General features: G+C 33.1%; 2 protein-coding genes and 1 non-coding gene across 3 annotated transcripts; all 3 read left to right on the top strand.

Annotated features, from left to right (window-relative positions):
* Positions 1-5388: 5388 nt before the first annotated feature.
* LOC133294541 (eukaryotic initiation factor 4A-3-like) lies at positions 5389-11460 on the top strand. The gene is made up of 8 exons (XM_061493229.1): positions 5389-5757; positions 6978-7218; positions 7314-7394; positions 8214-8321; positions 8402-8521; positions 8687-8854; positions 10826-10912; positions 11155-11460. The coding sequence occupies exons 1-8, from the start codon at positions 5456-5458 to the stop codon at positions 11266-11268; spliced, it is 1221 nt and encodes a 406-aa protein (XP_061349213.1). The 5' UTR covers positions 5389-5455; the 3' UTR covers positions 11269-11460.
* A 2430-nt stretch (positions 11461-13890) lies between these two features.
* Positions 13891-20878, top strand: LOC133294503 (probable serine/threonine-protein phosphatase 2A regulatory subunit B'' subunit TON2). The gene is made up of 12 exons (XM_061493184.1): positions 13891-14189; positions 14570-14661; positions 15378-15440; positions 15533-15631; positions 16260-16418; positions 16609-16680; positions 17091-17223; positions 18774-18838; positions 19065-19140; positions 19399-19500; positions 19746-19938; positions 20405-20878. Exons 1-12 carry the CDS (start codon positions 14060-14062, stop codon positions 20640-20642), a joined length of 1422 nt encoding a protein of 473 aa, XP_061349168.1. The 5' UTR covers positions 13891-14059; the 3' UTR covers positions 20643-20878.
* LOC133294571 (small nucleolar RNA snoR104) lies at positions 20142-20260 on the top strand. Its single transcript, XR_009749228.1, has one exon. It is a non-coding gene; the product is annotated as a small nucleolar RNA snoR104 (small nucleolar RNA).
* Positions 20879-21686: the final 808 nt, after the last annotated feature.

The raw sequence follows: 21686 nt of genomic DNA, 5'->3' as shown, positions 1-21686 counted from the left end.
AAATAAAAAAGCAAAAGAAAATATTGCACGAAAATTAAATGATCACTACTAGGAGAAAATAACTCTCATACGACATGATAAAATATTTTTCTTATATATATATATATATTTACACTAAAATCTTACCCTCACTAGCATGAGAGGAATCTTGTTCCTGTAACATAAGACTTGTTTATCGCTACAGTCTTATATCTTGCAAGAATAATATTCCTCTGCTGCTAATGTGAGAGTTCGATTTTTGTGTCAATATATTTTTCTCTTTTAAATTAATGAGGTCCACTTGATTGTATCTTTAGGGGAAAAAATGCTCCTTTTATATTGCAAGAGAAAATGCAACCTCATATATATGTGTGTGTTTCTAAATTACAAACATATAACAAAAAATTAAGTTAAATAAACATTAAACTTTAAATAATAATTTTTCTGTTATACCTTATAAAATTATAAGAATGTATATATTTATTTATTTTGCATTAATATATTTTTCAAAGCAAATGTTCTCTTTTAAATATTTTTGATTATAATTTTTTTCTTAAAGTTACTAATTAAATAATTTATTAAATATTGATTTATTAAATAAAATATTTTTTTTATAAATATTAAATTTAAAAGTCCTAACAATGCACGGATAACCTAAGTAGTAATATTCTGAGGAGGTTCTCTTATATTGATGTGAGTTAATTTTAAAACAAAGCTCCTATGATTCTAAGTGTGGTTGTTAATGGCATTTTCTATGTGAAATTAGAAAATTCGTGCAAGGAACTTCAACGGAGCTAAAGCTATATTGTCTATCCCAATTAACTGAGATGCTTTTGTAAACAAATACGAAATAAATGTGGGATAATAATTTGAGGGAATATTTTCTTACGCTGCAAGAAGAAACTAATCTCCTGCCACACTTACATAGAAACCTGTGAAATGCTTCTTCTTCTTCTTTTCAAAAAAAAATGTTTTATTAATCTAATGTTAAAGGAAATAAGTTATCTCATATCGAGATAAATTTGTAGGCTCTATCATCTGAAAAAAAAAAGTGGCACAGTTATCGAAAAATGTGTAAGACAGAAAGTTATCACATGTACTTGTAGCAGGAGTAAGGGATAAGATATTGTGACAACCAAGTAAAGTTATAACCAATGTTACTACCAATCAATCTCACCGTTAAATTGGTAGTAGCGATCCCACTGTCCTCGTTGGTCTCTTAAATAGTCCCTCACTATCCGTTTCTCTCTCTCTCTCTCCCTTCTCTCTCTCAGTATACACTCACTGGCCATAGCCTCCGTCGCGCCGCCGCTGCCTGCCTCCGTCGCGCCGCTGCATCATTTTCTTCGAACTAGTTTGATTAATTCAGGTTAAAAACTGAACCGATATGAACCATATTCACTCCTGGAGTATGCAAAAACCAAAGAACTGAAACAAGCTGCATCATATTTCTCCAAAACCGATTTAAGAATCAAACTATTTTTTCTGAACCAGATCAAAAATCCAACCAATTTTTAAAATAGTTTGATTTGTCTGATCGAAACACTTTTCCAATTCAGTTCAATTCAATTCAATATAAAAAATAAACCAAACCGAATAGCAAGCCAAATCAAACCATGCTACATTTTTTAGAACCAAAAATTGAATCAATTTTCAAAACCAATTCGATATATTTGATTAGAACCATTTTTTCGATTTAGTTTAGTTAGGTATAAAAAACGAACTGAACCGAAGCAACACAACCCTAATAGAGGAACTTTTTCTCTATTCCTTAGATTTATACTTAGGATTTATTTGCGGTAGCTCCGTAACGTGTTAATAATGTCTTATTTAAGAATTTTTTTTCACCCAAAAAACGCGAAGCTCTCCGCGAGATGCAGCGGCGGCGCGCGACGGAGGCAGACGGCGGCGTCGGGACAGAGGCTATGGGCTGCACGTGTATATTGAGAGAGAGAGAAGGGAAGAGAGAGAAGGGGGAGAGAGAAACGAATAGCGAGGGACTATTTAAGAGACCAACGAGAACATTAGGATCATTACTACCAATCTAACGGTGAGATTGATTGGTAGTAACATTGGTTGTAACTTTACTTGGTTGTCGTAATATCCTATCCCTAAGGGGCGTTTGGTTGGGGAATTTTTTTTAGAATAGTAAGGAAATGTAATAGATAGAGAAATGATTGCAAAGATAGATAAAGTGAGATAGGTAGAAAAATGTAAAAAAAAGTTGTTTGGTGGGGAAAAACTTTACTGAAAAAATTAGGTAACTTTATGAAATCAACAGTGCATTAAAAGCCAGATAACCGGTTTTCCGAAAAATTCCACCTTCAAATTGGGTTTCTAAACAGTACGGATATCTATGTTTCTCATAAATCCATACAAATTGGATAGATGAGTTTTTGGTGAAAATATGTTGAAACAATCGTGGTGTTTCTAAAAGCCATACTTGAGAAACATAGATATCCGCTGAAAAGCTCACAACCAAACACCACCTAAGAGTAATTTTTCTCTTTCAAAAAAAACCTCATGGCTCTCACAATATCGTACAATCAGCTAATTAGTTTATCAGAAAAAAAAACTCAGTGGAAGATAACTTCTGAAATCAACTTCACACTCTAATTTTAAAAGTTTCTACCATTAAGTTGGTTGTCATGATCGATTGTTTTTTTTATAGAGAAATTAATATTGATGATGAAAAGGAAGAAAAAACTACTTATTATTTTTAGAATTTAATGTTTATCTTTTTAAAAGACATAAAATTGTGTTATTTTAGTCAAAATTACCGTGTTGTACCGTGAGAGAAACAGAAATCATGGTAGAAGAAAATAAGAAACTTTTTTTAATTTAAATATTAAATAAAAAGAGTAGTTTTAACTAAAATGACTGTCTTTAAAAAGGAGAAACATGTTCTTCTTATTTTTATGGCTTCATATTTTTTTTCAGTCAATGTAGATAAGTTATCTACATTGAGCCCAAAACAATGTCATTTTGGGATAAAAATCAAGGTATTTTTATGATTATAAATTATTTCAGAGTTATAATAGTCTTTTTTATTATAATATTTTAATTTTTCAATTTTAAAAACAATATTATTTTAAGAATAAATATAAATAATTTATCTATATTCACGGTGGAAACATTAAAGCCTATTTTTATCGTAAAAACTTGACAAAGCAACTAACATGTAACAATAAAAAAAAGGACGACGTGCCCTTTCTAGTTGCAAGATAGATCGTCTTCAAATGAACTAGATTATCTCTTCTGAGTGAATTTCCATTTATTGAAAAACAGTCAAAACAATATCCATTAAGACATTTTATGGGGCTGAATGTCAAGAGGATCATCTTGCATTTAACTTTAGTTTGGACCTCTTCCGTTCAAACATCGTTGCCTTCTTCGTCCAATTTCGAGTCTTGAAGTAGCTAAATTGAGACTTGTGAGTTTATACATTTTTCTTTTTCAGTTTTTAATGATATTAAAAAGAAATTTACTTCTACTAAAAAACAGAAAGAAAGAAATTTACACGTGATTTCCAATTTTTTAGTGTATACTTTTTTCCCTTGCTGGTTTGCAATCTCGAGTGTTCTTTTTACTTAAACATTTGCTCATCTTCGCATTAATTAAACTATTGGTTTAATTGCAATTTTAGTTTTTTTATTTTATTTTATTATATTACGGCTAATGTTCAATTTTGGTATCTCAATAATTTCTTACTTGAATTTTATCTCTCAGATTCTTAATTACTATAGTCAAAGGAATTCCATGTATTGAATGCAAAGGTGAGTTTCTAAGAATAAATGTTTATGAATTGCGAGTGAGTTCCTCAAGATATATAGGAAGAGTGTGCACGTTGTGAGGGTAGTATGCTGAAGAGGTGGTTCTACAAGTGAATGAGATAGAATCGTACAATGTGAATGCATATCATATGAGAAAAAAACTAAATGAGGACAAAGGCTGGGCTGCTACTCAAGTTGACGGGTGAGGAGCAAGTCCATACCAAAACCCATCCATTTAAATTTGGGTCTGGATCGGATCCAACTCCCAACAACAACCCCAAAACAATTTGAGTTTTATGTTTTTGATTTTTTTACTTGTAGATGATGATGAATTAGGATTATTGCGTTACAATTACACTATTTGGGATGACATTATGGAAAGATGTTATAAATGGGCAAACAAAAATAATTTTCTTATTGTAATATTTTGCAATAATTAAGATAAAAATAAATTTCGCTTGTCTAACTAAAAGAGAAATTAGTATAACTAAGGGTCTCAATTCAGGAGGAATTGGTTCAACGGTTAGGTCAAATACTAGCCAAGTAAATCTTAATCTAATTCGATTTTAGCTATAATATATAATTATTTATTTTAAAATAACATTTTAAAATAATTTAAATAATTATGTCAAAGTACTTCTTTTTTTTTTTCTGTATATTTTGTGGCCATGTAACACCGATATCGATACGGGACACGTGACATGACACGATATGACACTCTGATACGTTAATTCTAAAAAATGTTAAATTTCAACACGTTATGACACTTTTTGATATTAAATAATATCTTTAATTTATGTAGTGTATATTATATTTAATATTCAATAATTTAACAAAAAAAAGTGGAGCTAAACTTATAATAGCATTAATTTTGCAAAGAAGCATAAGACATCCCAAATATTTATATTAAACTCAATAAAAATAAAATGATAATCGTAGTCCAACGAATCTAATAGTTGGAACTAAAAACGGAACGTAACACAACTTTTTTTGAGTATTTACAATGAGTGTTGGAGTGTCGGAATGTCAGAAAGTATCGGACACGAAGGGTCTTTTTTGAAGTGTTGGTGCTTCATAGTTTTGTGTAGTTGCAGGGTCATGTTCCTGAATGTATGGGCTAACACACCCGAACGGTTGTTAAGCCATTTATAAGGCATGAAAACAAAGCAAATACAACTTTGTTTGGAAGTTTGAAGGGGAGGGAAAGGAAGCGAATCGAAGGGGAAGAGAGAGAAGAGAAGAAAAAATGAAGGGTATTTTCTCCCCTTGCTTGAGAGTTAAAACCCAAAGAAAGGGAAACTTCAATTTTAAGAATAAATAAGGTTTTGTGAAATTTTCCAATTCCTTCCTCTTACTTTTTTAAATTCACAAATAAGAGAAGAGATTAATAAAAAAATTTAATTTTTTTTTAAACCTAACTCTCAATCGAGCTATTGATATTTTGAGATATTTCAATTGGTTGATTGCCGTTATTGTAATTTGGATTAACTTTGAAATTAAAGTTTTTATTATCAAAAAAAAAAAAAATTAAAGTTTTAAACCCTAATTTACCAAAAAAAAAAAAAGTTTTAAACCCTAAAGAGAGACAGAGAGTTAAGACTTTAAACCCCAAAGAGACTCAGAAGCCTTAATTTACACTTTCGCATCTTTCGCTTCATACAACCAAAAAAAGGTAAAAAATCAATCCAAGTCTTTATGCGGTGATGGCCACAGCGTCGATGGTGCCCGCGAACCGGCGGCGAGCGCCGAAAGCGGCGGAGGAGCTGGACTTCGAGACGACGGAGGGCGTAAAGGCGATCGGTAGCTTCGAAGAGATGGGGATAAAGGACAATCTGTTACGAGGAATTTACCAATACGGGTTCGAGAAACCCTCGGTTATTCAGCAACGCGCCATCACGCCAATCATCCAGGGACGTGACGTCATCGCTCAGGCTCAATCCGGTACCGGAAAAACCTCCATGATCGCCCTCACCGTTTGCCAGGTCGTCGACACCTCTGTCAGAAAGTATGTTCCTTTCTTTTCTTTTTGTGTTTTTATTGTATGGTACCGTGTAGAGGTGGCAAAGTGGGCGCCCCGCCGTCAACCCGCCAAAAAATGAGTCAGCTCCCGCCCCGCTTTTGAAAGTGGGCTGAATAACTCAGCCCGTCCGAGCCTATTTTACACTGACCCGCCTCGGCTTGCCTATGTCGGCCATCCCGCTTTTGAGATGAGTTGAAAAACTCAGCCCGCCCCGCCCCGTTTGGCAGGTTGGCCGGCCGAGTCGAGCTCGTTTTGCAGGCTCTAGTACTGTGTTTGTCTAAGCATTCGGCGAGGAAAAAAAGTAATTTGGGTTGAATTTCTAGGTTAGGAATTTTTATTTCATCAATAGAAATTTTTTTAGGCTAACTAAGGATTTTGATTGATATTTCTGTGATAATGGATAGTGTGAATTTAAGAAATTTTGTGAATAGATTATTTTGTGGGAAATTGATGCTTCTCATTTTTTAAATCACATAAGCTATCTCATTTTTTAGAGAGATAGACACAAGAAATGAAAATCTTGGGAGAGAGTGAGTGATTTTTTTTTAATTTAAATTTTAAATAAAAAATATTATTTTGTGTCTATGTCTTTTAATAGTTCTCGGGTTTGATGTTTGTGGTTTTAAAGGATAGAGTTGTTTTATTTAAAGTGAGAGGGAGGCACAAACAATGAAAATTAGTGGAGAAAGTGAGTGATTTTTTTTTTAAATTTAAATCTTAAATAAAAAATACTAATTTGTGTCTTTCTCTCACTTAAAATAACATATAACTCTATTTCCTTTAACATTACAAACATTTTTCTAATATTTTTTTTTTGTTTTCTTAATCTCTTTCTCATAAAGTAACTTTTTTTTATTGAAAACTTCTTTGCCCAAAGTAAGGTAATTCAAAGATTGTTATAATTTTAAATAGCGAAAAATCTTTTATCCTTTTAATGGATATAACTTTGTGTCATTTTAGATTCTAATAGTTGATTTCCGTCAATCAACGGTTATAATTTATTACGAATTACTAATTAATTAATAAGTTTGACCCAATAAATTATAACCTTTGATTGACGGAATCAAGGGTTAGGATTGATTTAAAATGACACAGTTTATATCCTCTAGAAGTACAATTATTTTTCTCTTTTAAATATGCGTGCATTTTCATCGTCTTTTTTTAGATGTGTAATTTATGATTTGCATTTTATGATTTATGAACAGGGTGCAGGCCTTAATCTTGTCACCAACGAGGGAACTGGCCTCGCAGACTGAAAAGGTTATATTGGCTATTGGGGATTTCATAAATATACAAGCACATGCATGCGTTGGAGGTAAAAGTGTAGGAGAAGATATAAGGAAGCTTGAGTATGGAGTTCATGTGGTGTCTGGAACACCTGGCCGAGTCTGTGACATGATCAAGAGGAGATCTTTGCGCGCCGGAGCTATAAAGATGCTAGTTCTAGTGAGTTCGTTACTTCCACTTGCCAATACTCTATTGCATTTTTCTTTCTGTTGTTGTCAGGGATTATCTCATATATTTTTTCTTTTTTATAACAGGATGAATCCGATGAAATGTTGAGCAGAGGGTTTAAAGACAAAATTTATGATGTTTATAGATATCTCCCACCAGACCTTCAGGTTCTCTTTTTGTCTGTGTTAATGTATTTTGAATGAAGATTCTGCAATTTGGAATCTTATTGTATGTTAAAACAAACTAAGGTGCATATTGATAGTGTGTTTTTGCCATGAAGATTTACTGCATGACAATGAAAATAAACAAAATGATATTGAAACAAACTAGGATTCCAATTCAGAAGAATTTTACCAATGAATAGGGATATGGGAGGTGTGTGGTATGTACTGGTCTAAAAATTGGATTTAGTGGCCTGACATGTTCCATAGACGTGACAATGAGGGGAAATGGCAATGAAATCAAGCCAGAAATTCAAGTATGAATGGGGTTTTGATGACCGGGAATATGAGAAGTCTAAAGCCTCAAGGAAGTTGAAGATTTTTTTGTATGTAATTTGGATTAGTTGTTTTCATTGAAAACTAAGCCCCTAAAATCAGTGATGTTAGAGTTTTAAGTTAATGTTTTTACCGAAGAATAGAGTTGCTACTTTTTTCCATAATAAGCAGCCAGCACTATCAATTGATTGTTGCACTATTCTTTAATGAAGTAACTTGATGAGGAGATCCTTTTACAGGTTTTTATAATTCCTGTTTTTTATTCAGATTTTAAAGTTGTGCTGGCCTAATTACCAAAAATTTACTTTTGTGGTTCAGTTTATAACTGAAATGGATGCATCTTTCAGGGTTCTTAGTCCTAGTTACTGAATTGATGTTTGTGCATGGTGCTCTTGCTGTATACTTGTTAAACATTCTTGTCTGTATTCTTTCCAAAGCGTAATTAGTATTATGAAGTATATTCTGTATCAATACATTCTTACTTTGTAGGTTGTCTTGATTTCTGCTACCCTTCCTCATGAAATACTGGAGATGACAAATAAATTTATGACAGATCCAGTAAGGATCCTTGTAAAACGTGATGAATTGACATTGGAGGTGAGCAATTGTTTTCATTGTCTTAGTGCCTTTTGATTTTTAACTGGAAATGCACACAATTGCCCCACTCCCAATGACAGGGCATCAAGCAATGTTTTGTTGCCGTTGAAAGGGAGGAATGGAAGTTTGATACTCTATGTGATCTTTATGATCGTCTCACCATCACTCAAGCTGTTATATTCTGTAACACTAAGCGAAAGGTAAATGAAAACTATAAAGGTTTTGTAGGATAGGCCTTCCATTTCATCTCACTTTGAACATATGCTAATAGTAGATTAATACATTCTGTACTATCTTTCTATATTTTCTCATTGTTATCTTTTTATCATTTTTTTCATGTTAATATTTATATCCGCTTGGAACAGGTGGACTGGTTAACTGGAAAAATGCGTAATAATAATTTCACCGTCTCGTCAATGCATGGTGACATGCCTCAGAAAGAAAGAGATGCAGTTATGGCAGAATTCCGTGCTGTAACAACCCGTGTACTGATAACAACAGATGTTTGGGCTCGTGGCCTTGATGTACAGCAGGCAAGTTTGTTACACCTTCTGTTTTTATTTATTTATTTGTTTTCCATCTGTGCTTGGAGCAGTGGTATTATGGTTGTCAAGATTGAGATCTTGCCTAAGATAAGAATGGGTAGCTTGATCATAAATCATGGGATCGACACGGATCATAAGATCTTATATTCCCAATTTTAATTATAAAAAATAATATTATGTGTATAAAATAACATTTATATCACAACTTCAATCATAAAAGATAGAAAATATAATAGACAACAAACTTCAAAAAGAGTTAAAATATACCCGCCAAAGTCAAACCACTCTTTCCAAAATTAATCTTTTAGCCAGAATGGTTCTAAACAAAATATTCCTCCAAATAAGAATAGTGCCATTTGGTAATGAAAGCATGCTAACTACTAAGCACAATGAAATCACTCCTAGACCTTAATAACATGGAACCAATTCCAATGACAAAAGTAATTGCAAAAGATAAACTTTAGTTCATTCCAATAAAAGACAAGACTTCATGCAGAAGGAAAGGATTGCGAAGCCCATACCATCTATTCCTTTGTGATTGAAAGGTCAAATGTTTGAATCTGAGAAGTAGCCTCTTTGCAAATATGAAATGGTAAGGTTGCGTGCTAGAATTGCCCTCATCCCTACTCTCACTAATCATGGTTTAATGGGGAGTGTTTTTTTTTTTTTTTTGTCACCCCTACATTTTATAGAAGCTCATTGATATCCTCTATTTATAAAACAAATCTACTTAGATTCTTGAATAATCGATAGTACTTCTGCTTCCTTTGTAACAAAAGATTCCCTTTTATGTGGAAAAGGCCTGTATTAATAATTATGATTTTTGGTATGGACTTAGATTCTTGAATAATCGATAGTGCTTCTGCTTCCCTTGTAACAAAAGATTCCCTTTTTATGGGGAAAAGGCTTGTATTAATAATTGTGATTTTTGGTATGGACAATTCCTCAATATCTTGTTCATTAGCAACAAATATTTACCTTTGTGTGGCGGTAAAAAACATGTTTTTTTGGATAGAGGTACTATTACACCAATCAAGTCACTGGTATATAGTAAATAATTACTGACTTGATGAGAAGTAGATGAATATTCTCTTAATGACTGTTTAATTTTATTGTATACTGACTTTTTAGTCTAACAACCATAGGAAATAGTATTTAGAGGGTGTTAATGGGCCCTGGCATTTCAAATTTTAGGGTTTTAACAAAATTTTGGCATTCTCATTGTAACTAGAGTTTCTGGTTCTTCCTTTGTTGATCATATGTCAGTTTATATGTAATTTTATTTCCGTTAGATATTGTTCTTAATTTATGCCTTGTTTGTGTGTTAGGACCCATTTGCAAGGTATGAAACTTGTAGTCCTACATTGATTGTATGGGCAACTAATGTGGGGTTTATAAGGCCTTAGGCACTCTCACACTTTGAGTTAGCTTTTGGGGTGGTGCAGCTCAAGGTTCTTATCAAATGGTATCAGAGCCTTCCACTATGTCTCCTAGTTGCAATCGAGCGGTGCAGGTGGTGATGCTGTCATTGCAGTGTTCGCCCAGGGTTAGTAAAAGACTAGCGCAAAGCCTGCCCGCATGGGCGCGGGGGCCGCGGAGCGTGGTGGATTGTTAGGATCTATTTGCAAGGTATGGGACTTGGAGTCCCACATTGGTTGTATGGGCAACTAATGTGGGGTTTATAAGGCCTTGGGCACTCCCACCTTTTGAGCTAGTTCGCGGGGTGGTGCATCCTAAGGTTCTTCTCAGTGTGTTTTAATGTCTTGAGCAGTGTGAAGGTATGGGACTACAGGCTAGTATAATAACAATTTAATTTAGTTCTTAAGAAATGCAGTCAAATGAAATTCTTTTGTCATCAACTTGGCTAATATCAATTAAAGTTTCTTCCCATTAATTCCTTGAGTTGTATATGGAGGGATTAATTGTTAATATTGATCAACTAATTGCTTCTGTTACCAGGTTTCCCTAGTTATCAATTATGATCTTCCAAATAACCGAGAGCTTTACATTCATCGAATTGGCCGCTCTGGACGTTTTGGACGCAAGGTATCTATCGAGAATTTTTAAACTAGTCGAACTAATGTTTCTGAACTCTTAAGTAGTTACTTAGTTTTTCATATTGCAAACTTTGTTTTTTTCCTTTAGGAGAATTTTAAGAGGTATCTGTTGATTCCTGTGTCCTTCTAGTACTCCCATTTGGGGTTTCCTTTTCCTACTCTCTGATGTATGTAGTATATATTACATATATGTATACATTTACTTATAGTTGGTCAAATCATGGTTTGCAGGGTGTTGCAATAAATTTTGTCAAGAGCGATGATATGAAGATCTTGAGAGATATTGAACAATATTACAGTACTCAGATTGATGAAATGCAGATGAATGATGCAGATCTCTTATAAAATGTATGTGTTATGCAGCTGTGGAGTGGGTTTGTTATGCCTTGTGATAGGGTAGTCATGTTTTTTTATTTTTTATTTTGGTGGATGTAATCAGGTAGTCATATTTTCTCTATATATTGAAACGGATAATATAATTTTGTTGTTGTTAAAATTCTATATAAATAACCCGAATAGTTTTACTTAATAGTAAGTATTAACATTCAATTTAAATTTGAATGTTGAAATTATGTTCTGACTGGCGTGTCCAGTGTGGTTATACTTCAACACCTTAAGCAGGATCATGATGTTCCATAAAGTGAAAGGAGGAGTTAGACAAGATAATTATTTCTCTGGAGTGTGTATATATCTGTCTCTGTTTTTGTGTCAGTTTTTAATTCCTGAGTTTAGCTTCCGACATTTCAAAGCGAAACCTCTTTCTGCAGTGCTTCTGGCCAAAACAGTTGTAAGCTTCTAAATTGTTGGGGGTCCATGCACTTCAGCCAATAGGATCATCCAGCATACAAAAGAAATCACATTGGCTGGCATATATAGAAGATTTAATTGTTTGACTAAGTTCTATCTTTTTTCCAATGAAATCTTCCAATTTCTTTTCTATATTGAGACTTCCAATTATTTTTTATGGAGGAAGGTTATACTTACAATTTTTTTTATTACAACCATATTTTAACATCGTTGATTTTCCTCAATCAACGGTTATGATTTTTGCAAATTAAACTCATTAGTTAATTATTAATTCACAATAAATGATAACCATTGATTGGCGAAAATCAACGGTGTTAAGATATGGTTGTAAGAGGTTGAAAAAAAAAAAGTTCCAAGTATAACTTTCTTCTATTTTATATATGTATAAAATTATTACTCAGTATCAAATTTTTTGGCAAAGAATTAAAAATAATTTTTTTTATTAAAAGTGAAAGCTTTTGATATATTAAAAACTTTAAAATTTTAACTTTTTATCGTTGAATTTTTAACCAGCATACTTGTTAACAAAAAATAATAATAAACTTATAACAAATAAGTTTAAATAATAAAATTTCTCCAATTTTTCAACAGTTATGATTTATGATCTTGAGTGTTGACTGTTGAGGCCTGTATGCTGCTGCATATCTCGGCCAATTATCATGTGACATTTGGACTATATAACTCTATTTATAATGCTTACCAAAAAAAAAGACTCTGTTTATAATTACAACTAAATTTGTACCATGCATCTAAAATGATATTCAAAATAATATATAATAATTCATTATTATAAGAAAATAAATTTATATTATTTTCATGAGTGTCATAATTCATACCATAAAAATTATTTTGAATTAATTTTTTAAAGTAAGAAATTAATGCGCAAAAATAGTATGTTAAGTTACAGACACAGATGGCGCACAAATAAATAAACAACTTATGTTCTGCGCTGTGTACTAGATTTATGGACATGGTGCAGTCCAACTAGCAATAGATTCAAGTACAAATTCTGAATCCAAAACCTACAAATAGAGGAAAATATTTTAAGTTGTCTGGTCGCACCTACAATATCCATCCAACAAAAATATGATACCCGCGTTAGTTGAAACTAGATCTTCCAATGCTTATACTGAGTGTGAGCAATCATCTGTAGAATGTAGTATAAGATAAAGATAGTGCCATAATTTGACACTGTCATCAAACCGTAATTCATTCCATTCATCATCTCTAGTATAGATTCTTTCTGCTTGAATTATATGACAATAACCTAATTCAACAGCCAAGCTAGATCACACCTTCATGGACAGCTAGGACTTCCATAATTGCATGAGATAATTTTATTTGAAAAAAAATAAATAGATGGAGACCCATTAAAGAGAAATGAGATAAAGAGAAAAAGGGTACATTTATTAAATTTTTGTGTGCATGAAATAAAATTATCTTATGTAACATGAGAAACATATTTTATTTTATATCATATAATCATTCCTTAATTTGATTTTGGGATAATTTTTCAGTATTTTGTATATGTATTTGGGAAATATTATATTTATAATCTATTTATTTTATAGCATATTTTTTTATTTGGGGAAATTAATAATTAAAAAAATATTTAACTTAAATTAATAAGTATAATCTCTTTCTATTTTGTAATAATTAAAACATTTAACTTAAATTAAAATTTTAATTCAAAATAAAAAAATTTAACTTAAATTAAAATTTTAATTCAAAATAAAAAAAAAATTATAAGTATAATCTCTTTCTATTTATTATAATTTAAAATATTTAACTTATCCAACTTATTTTTTATTTTTATTTTTATTTTTTGACATAAGTTTTTAATTTTAGTAAGTGGAGTTAACTAGTATATCTATGCATATATTTGATTTGGAGCTAAGTAAATCATATCGATTGAAAAATATAAAGACATTGGTCTTAAAATATAGGTAAATTTTATGGGTTATATTTATCTTATTTTATATGAAAAAAATAATATTTCTATATACACAAAAGAAGAGCGGGTCCATCACTCAGTTTTTCTATCTTCACCTATAATATGAAATAACTTTTTAACTTTTTAACTTTTTTCTTACAACTTAGCAAAAGTATTTCCCAAATTTTATATACTTTGATTAGGATATGTTACTGCAAAATCTTGAAACTTGAAAAGAGGTATAAGGTTCCTTCCATGTTTGCTTGCTAGTTGGGCCAGCCAGTGGTAGATCAGATCAGATCAGATTAATGCTCCATAGCGGAGTTATGGTGAAAGCAGAAGCACCTGAACTTTGAGTTTGAGATCCCTAAGATACGGTTACGATTGCACTCAGCCATGTACAGCGGCTCCAGCGACGGCGAAACACATGAGAGGAAAATCCCTCCGGCATCCTCCATGCTGTGGGTTCGTAATCTACGCCGTTTCATCGGATCCGGTGCCGGTCTCGGATCTGAAGCCTTGATGGGTTCGTTTTCGCTACATTTGTTTTTCTTTGCTAGATTGTGCTGCCTCTTGAGTTTTGCGATTACATTTTGTTATTAATTATGATTTGTCTTGCCATGATACTGAAAAATCCATGAATTGAGTTTTTATTTTAGCCCTTAATTTTTGGTACTCTATTAGTTGGTTCCTGCAAGGTTGAATTGCTCATTGCATACTGGAACTGTATTTGTGGAACACTTATTGATGCTGTATACTGGCTAGTTAGTGATGTATATAGATATACCATATGCGTCGATATCCGACGCAGTATAATGTTTCTTCAATGCTATTGCGATCTGCTGTCTCTCAATCTCGAACCCTAACAACACCTATTTTTTTTTTTTAAATAAATTCACTGTGCAGAGCTTGAAACAAAAAGAATTTTGCTTGACATTTTTAAAGAAAAGCAGAAGAAAAGCGCTGAAGCTGGTACAATTCCAAGTTTCTACAAGAAGGCATGTGGATGCATTGCTTGTTCATACTGATTTTAGTATATTACATGTATATTCCAAGTTTCTATCCCCCCCCCCCCCCCCCTCTCCCCCCTTTTCTTTTCTCAATTATTTTATTGCTATTCATTTGGATTCATCCACGAACCCTAACCAGTGTGGGATAAGAGTGTTGTTGACCTGTACATATTGAAGCGGGTAAAATTATTAGTTTCCTATACTATGTTTCCGCAGCACGTTATCCATTTCTCATAGTAGACTTCTTCAATACAATTAGTGATGGTTGACTTATGAAGGCATGACACTACGTTTAAGACTTGCTTGGTGATCTATAAAAATCTGTTATTTTAATTTTGTATGGATGTGCATCTTTATGTGTCCTTTTTATTTCTTCTCACATTTTTTCTGTTTGAATATGCTTGTTCTAATTAGTGTAAGTATCTGCTGTCAATCTGTCAAATCCCTTCCAAAAAAACAACATGCAGATTGACTATTTTATTCATTGAATTTGAATTGACAAGATAACTGTCATATAGTTAGTTGCACCCTGATATCTAGAGCTGACCCTTACATCTTGTATCCCTTCAAGGTCATTTTGTTCTTTGTTAAAGATTATGTAGGATGTTTTTTAGGTGTTTGAGCTTTGGAATTGAATTTCTTTGGTATTCATGTAAGACACTCCATATCTAATTTGAAAATTGATATGCCTCATCTTCATTCAGAAACCTGAGGATGGATCAATCAGTCATAGAGTCCAGAGATTGGCAAAGTATCGGTTTCTAAAGGTCTCATTTTCTGGCTTGCCTCTTTTCTGGTTATATCTGCTTAAACAGTTGATATTTTTCTCAATTAGTGATATTCCTGGTACATTGAACAGAAACAATCAGATCTTTTGCTGAATGCTGATGATTTGGATTCAATGTGGGTATGCTTACGAGAAAACTGTGTGATTGATGATGCTACTGGTGCAGAAAAGGTCTGCCGTTTTTATATTTGTGTTTCCTTCTTCACATTTCCAAATTTTATGACATACGATAAATCTTTTAAATCCACCACAAAAGTCATGGGTGCTTGATTGGCTTAACCAATCCCCCTTGGTTTTAAAAAAGAGTTTGGGGGCTGTTACACTACATCCTTAATAACAATCCATGCTTCTGGGTTATGGAAGTTCCTCAATTGGCATTAGATCCTTGTATACTTTTCATGATCAGAGACAGTTTATTTCACAAGTTGACGTACTCTGTATATACTTTTATTGGAGTTTGATGTGTGTGCCATAATGCATTTTTGCTGTGACCATATTATTTGTTTCAGAGCAATGATGTAAACATACTCTATCTTCAAAGATGCTTATTTTGTTTGTCAAGATTAATTATTTTCTGTTAAATAGGTGATATATGTTCATTTGTTCATCCAGTTAAAAATATGACTTTTGCTAAGATTTCCGCCTTGTTAGTCTCAAACTTACTGCAACTTTGATTATCATGGATCATGCTTTTGTTTATTATGGATCATGTTTTTTCTTGAATTGTTGCTTGGTTTCTTTGGCATTGTACTCTATTTTTACAGCAGTCCTCATGCATACTTCAATTTGTTTGTTATAGATGAATTATGAAGACTTTTGCCACATTGCCTCTGTGTGTACTGAACAAATAGGTCCCAAATGCCGACGCTTTTTTAGTCCTTCAAACTTCATGAAGTTTGAGAAAGATGAGCAGGGAAGAATTGCCATTTTACCCTTTTACCTTTATGTGATGCGTACGGTAGGTCACCTTCCAACATTTACCATTTTAGTGGTATTGCTGTTTAGTTCTCCTGAATACTTAAGTATACATGTGTGGCTCTTTTTTTGTTTCTTCGTTAAAATTTATTTTTCAGTTGTTTGCTTGTAACTGGAGCTTGATGAATCTATCTAATGTTTATGACAGCTACCTACTGATTATGGTTGTGCAGGTTTCACTTACACAGGCAAGAATTGATATGAGTGAGCTTGATGAGGATTCTGACGGTTTCCTTCAGCCACATGTATGGATTCTTATTGCTTTTAGGCTTCCAATTGTTTAAAATTGAACAATCAGTTCGGTATCCCCTTTATATATTTATTTTTTGTCATCCATATTTATAGAAAACAGTCGCTTCTTCGATGCAATTCTCTAAATACTATTTTCCTCACATAGCAACATTTCACGAGGCCAACTATTTATGATTATATATCCTTTATTTAATTGGCATGCATATATTTCTTTCATTCTAACCTTAATCTGATATAATGAGTTGAAGCTTTCTTGACCCTGTTAAATGTTTGAGAATTCTAACCTTTGGAGTGGCTTATTTTGTGCACACAATATGAAGCTGGGAAACAAATTGTATTTGAACAGTTTCTTATATGAAAATATTATGTTAACCTTGATTTATTTTTTTACGTTGCACTTCAGGAAATGGAGGCCTATATACGAGGTCTTATACCCAACTTGGCACAATTACGTGATATGCCAGCAGCCTTTGTTCAAATGTATTGTCGTATTGCTGCGCACAAATTCTTCTTCTTTTGTGATCCTAATAGACGAGGTTTGCATGGCTGATATCTTTTAGTTGCAATGTTTTTTTTGGGTAAATAACCTGGAGGTATCTCCACACATCCTCCTCCAGCCACGTTGTTCTTGGAGTACGATCACTAAGGCTAGCTCCTCATTGAAACAGAAGATGCATTGGACTATGTAGTTGCAATGTTTAGATGCTGTTATATGGTCATATTTTCCTCTATTTTGAATTGCTGCAAAGATATGTTTTTTTTTTAAATAAAATAATTAAATAGAAATTTATTGAAATAAAACAAAAAGGGGCATAATCCATATAACAGTTTTCCGATAAGAAAACATGTTCTCTAAATTAAAAAAAGATAGAAATTGAGGACAGATTATATAAAATACTTCTCCTTGATGTTTTCACGGTAGTTCCTAAATTGTCACAACTCACAATCCTAATATTCAATATTCATCTTGTAATAGATAGTCCAAATATTAGAGGCTGGTTGCATGTTGTCGCCTTTGAAATTGATGCTTAAGTCGATCCACTGGCATTAGTGGTCTTTCTCTTCCCTCAATTGTTGGTGAACTGAGCTGTTGACCCCAGAAAGTTATCCCTCACAGACATAAATCATTAAACTAAATTTCATAGAGAAATTCCCAATATCTAAACACATTTGCTGCTGAATATTACCGGAGCATCTAGTCAACATTTTGCTTGTTATATTTAGCATTCAAGAGTAACTATTGCTTATTTCTATCTGAGTTTTTCCACGTTCAGAATCTTACATATGCTGCTGTCCATTAGAAAAATGAGACTTTGATGAAATATGAGCTCCCCCAATACTTTGCAATAGATGATCCTGTCGTCTGCCAGAGTTTTATGAAATAAAAGCTCTTGATGCATAGAATCTAATACCCTATCAATTGCCACCAAGGTTGATCATTATTAGTTTAACTTTAAAATCTTTTGCACCATAAAACATGTTGAAGAGAGCATCAATTGGTTTATTACTTTATTGAATCTAATCAATTACTGATATTGGTGCTGCCATCTTGTCTGCTGCTTATTCTTCATTCCTTCTTCCTTGAACAACTTTTAACATTACATTGATAGCAAAAGTGGTAGACTTGCATATTACTAATTAGTTTCTTTAGTACGGTTATAACTTGTAGGTCATGAAGGGTTTGCATCTGAAGGATATGAACATTCGATTCCATAGATGGATTATTACCTTATATGAATACCCGATTAGATATTGTGTTGTAAATAATTTACTACTGATAAGGCTTTGAGCATGAGGTAGGGAACATTAATATACCTCTTTTATGTTATGAGGTGTAAATGCACAATTATTGTAAATGGTGGTTCATGAGGTTGAGTAGGTAGGAAGGGGCAGTAAATGATGTCAGTTTACCATTGCGCTAGCTGGGGCAACAAAGTTGTTGGTTGAGTTGTATCTTAACAATATATTTTGAAATGTTTGTGCTCATGTATGAACATTTGCCTGATTGAATTTTAGCTAATGCATTATAGTTTAATCTTACTAGTAATATCAAAGTTCTACATAAATATTTTTTTTTTGCTTACAGGAAAAGCCTGTATCAAGAAAGTGTTGCTTAGTAATTGTCTCCAGGAACTAATGGAGCTTCACCAGGTCGATTGCATATGAAGTTTTCTTAATATCTTTAGAACTAAACATCATGTTATCCATTTCTCTCTCTGGTTGGTTCCTCTTGTTATGGACCTCCAGGTGTTCATCTTTTTATACCTGACACGATTCTTTGCTTTGTTTTAATGGTAACTGTGAACTGTATTTTGTTCTCATTCCTTCTAAGATTTGATTTGAAGCTGTACGTTGAGTGTGCTGTTATGTATTTCAGGAAAGTGAAGAAGAAGTCACAGACACTGAACAAGCTGAAAACTGGTTCTCGTTGACTTCTGCTCAACGTATATGTGGTGGGTTTCTTACTTAGTTTTAGGTTTCACGATTCATTTATCTCCTGCTCCTGGTCCATTCTACTTCATCTTTTCCTGTTTGTATTATGTCTGCTTGGGCAGTTTTAGGGATTTTTCTTGTTAAATTATTACTTTACATTTTTTTTTCCACTGAGAAATGTGTATGCATTGACAGGCCTGAATTTCATGATGAATATAATAAGGGTTAAAACTATTTCCTATCAATTTGTGTTTATGTGTATCCCTAATTTTCTGCAGACATGTTTCTTGCTCTTGATAAAGATGCAAATGGGACATTGAGCAAGCAGGAGCTTCGAGAATATGCAGATGGGACTCTGACTGAGATTTTTATTGAGAGAGGTAGTAATTATTACCTTTCTTCAGTTTTTGCGGTGTAAATTTTGCCTGTTTTACCATTTGCATGGACATCTGTTTGCATATTCCAAACTCGGAAGTGCTGGTTTCCTTCAATTTCCTATTGGTAATAATAGCTGTGGTTGCTACCCATGTATTGTTTTCCTTGAATTATGTGACTATGTCATTGATAGTTTGATCCTCATTGTCTTTTTTAAATAAATTAAATAAATAATATGTACTTCCTGTAGTGTACGATGAACATGTTCGCCGTGGAAAGAGTGGTGGTGGGAATGCCCGGGAGATGGATTTTGAGAGTTTCTTGGACTTTGTTCTGGCTTTAGAGAACAAGGACACCCCAGAAGGCTTGACATACTTGTTTCGGTGTCTTGATCTTCAAGGGAGGGGTTACCTTACTACAGCTGATATTCACTCCCTTTTCAGGTAAAATGTCATGCTGTTGGTATACTAATTATTTATTTAAGTATTTACCTCTATCTTTGATTAGGGTTTGTTTTCGTTGCTATTTTTCATGTGCTCTCTGGTTTTAATTTACGTGTTGTATTGATATTATTATTTTACACATCAAGTTTTCAAAATTCTAAACAATTAATGGAATATTTAATGCAATTATTGGAAGAATAGAAGGGGAGCATCCAGATGCCGAGATGTTGCCTGATACAATCTTCCTATAGAAAAAAAACTGTTGTTTCCTGCTTGTAGTACTTGAGCAAGTCCTGCAAGTCTCAAATAGACAGTGACAAATGAGTTAGAAGATGAACCCACGGAGATCTTTAATGTCCCTTAAATGACAATGTGATTTAGTGATTATATAATTTAACATTATTACTTAAAATTTTTGCTGACTAACCTTTTTAATTTTTTATTAAAAAAAAAAAAAAAAAAACAGAGATGTACACCACAAATGGATTGATGGTGGCAACTATGAACTTTGTATCGAAGATGTAAGGGATGAAATCTGGGATATGGTTAAGCCAGCGGATCCCCTCAAGATAACATTGGGTGATCTACTGGCCTGCAAACAGGGCGGAACTGTAGCCAGCATGCTCATAGATGTGCGTGGTTTCTGGGCTCATGACAACAGAGAAAATCTTCTCCAGGAAGAAGAAGAACCAGAGGAAGAATAACTCTGGTCAGGGGCATGCTAACAGAAAATTGCTGCCTTAAATACATTTCAACTTGGAATTCTGACAAGATGTAACCGCTCATGTGTTTGTGTCATTAGATGTGGAACTAGTTGTGTTTATCTGCATGTTAGCTGTGTAAACCTAATAAGTTAATGTATCTAGCCATTGTTCCGTTGTTCTAACATAAACTTTAATTTTACCAAGTTATTATTGGATATAAAGTAGTAATATTGTTTTGATGCGTAGGCAAAGTGATGTCCATTACTGACTCAATTTGCATTTTATGGCGGATTTTAGAATAAAATGGATTGACAAAATTGACAATTTTTTTTCTAAAATTTGTTATCGCAATAAATCAAAATTAAACTCGTAAATCATTCACTACACGCCTCTAAAATTTTAAATTAAATTTTGATCCGCAAGGTTAAAATTCTGTTGTTAATACATTGATAAGATTACACATTTTTATTACTTAAGTTTAGTTTCTAGGAATATGGTAGGAAAATGAGTTTGGTAGAGGAGATAATACAATTACTAGGAATAAGGTAAGAAAATGAATTTGGTAGAGGAGATAATACAATTACCAAACTCAGATGGATGGGCATCTCCACCAAAAACTTCAACCAAACACTATGTAACAGTGTAGAGAATTTTTCCTTATCAATTATTTAAGATTATTGTTAAAATCATCTACTAAATGCAATTCCTTGTATTTGATAAAAGCTTACCCGGTACATTTTGAGTGATTAGGAATCCGGATTGAGACTATCTTAAGGCGCTGTTTCATACACATGGAAATGATGCAACTGAACAATAGAAAGAGAAGTTTGCCATATCAGCTAAAAGTAAAAGACTAACACCAGGAGGGAGGGGACCGATAACAACAGTAAGCTTCTTCTTGTGGTAGATCCGGAGAGTAGTTTGCCAACCAGTCTGTGCTTTGATTTTTTCCCCTATCCGGAGAGTAGTTGTCGTAGTCACATACAACTATATGCGACTACGACAAGGGGAGGCCCTTTTCAGTTGCAAAAGTGCCCCATCTAT

The sequence above is a fragment of the Gastrolobium bilobum genome, unplaced genomic scaffold (assembly GCF_033153095.1).
Source record: "Gastrolobium bilobum isolate Gb01-03AN ecotype WA unplaced genomic scaffold, APGP_CSIRO_Gbil_v1 utg5188, whole genome shotgun sequence".
Classification (NCBI taxonomy): domain Eukaryota; kingdom Viridiplantae; phylum Streptophyta; class Magnoliopsida; order Fabales; family Fabaceae; genus Gastrolobium; species Gastrolobium bilobum.
This window is presented reverse-complemented; position numbering and strand designations above follow the sequence as displayed.

What these genes read in the sequence shown, in the direction of transcription:
- LOC133294541 (XM_061493229.1), top strand. Translation starts at nt 5,456, where the DNA reads ATGGCCACAGCGTCGATGGTGCCCGCGAACCGGCGGCGAGCGCCGAAA. An exon ending in GTCGACACCTCTGTCAGAAA is followed by an intron (nt 5,758 to 6,977) that starts GTATGTTCCTTT and finishes ATTTATGAACAG; the next exon opens with GGTGCAGGCCTTAATCTTGT. An exon ending in GTGGCCTTGATGTACAGCAG is followed by an intron (nt 8,855 to 10,825) that starts GCAAGTTTGTTA and finishes TTCTGTTACCAG; the next exon opens with GTTTCCCTAGTTATCAATTA.
- LOC133294503 (XM_061493184.1), top strand. Translation starts at nt 14,060, where the DNA reads ATGTACAGCGGCTCCAGCGACGGCGAAACACATGAGAGGAAAATCCCT. An exon ending in ACCTTTATGTGATGCGTACG is followed by an intron (nt 16,419 to 16,608) that starts GTAGGTCACCTT and finishes ATGGTTGTGCAG; the next exon opens with GTTTCACTTACACAGGCAAG. An exon ending in TTGTGATCCTAATAGACGAG is followed by an intron (nt 17,224 to 18,773) that starts GTTTGCATGGCT and finishes TTTTGCTTACAG; the next exon opens with GAAAAGCCTGTATCAAGAAA.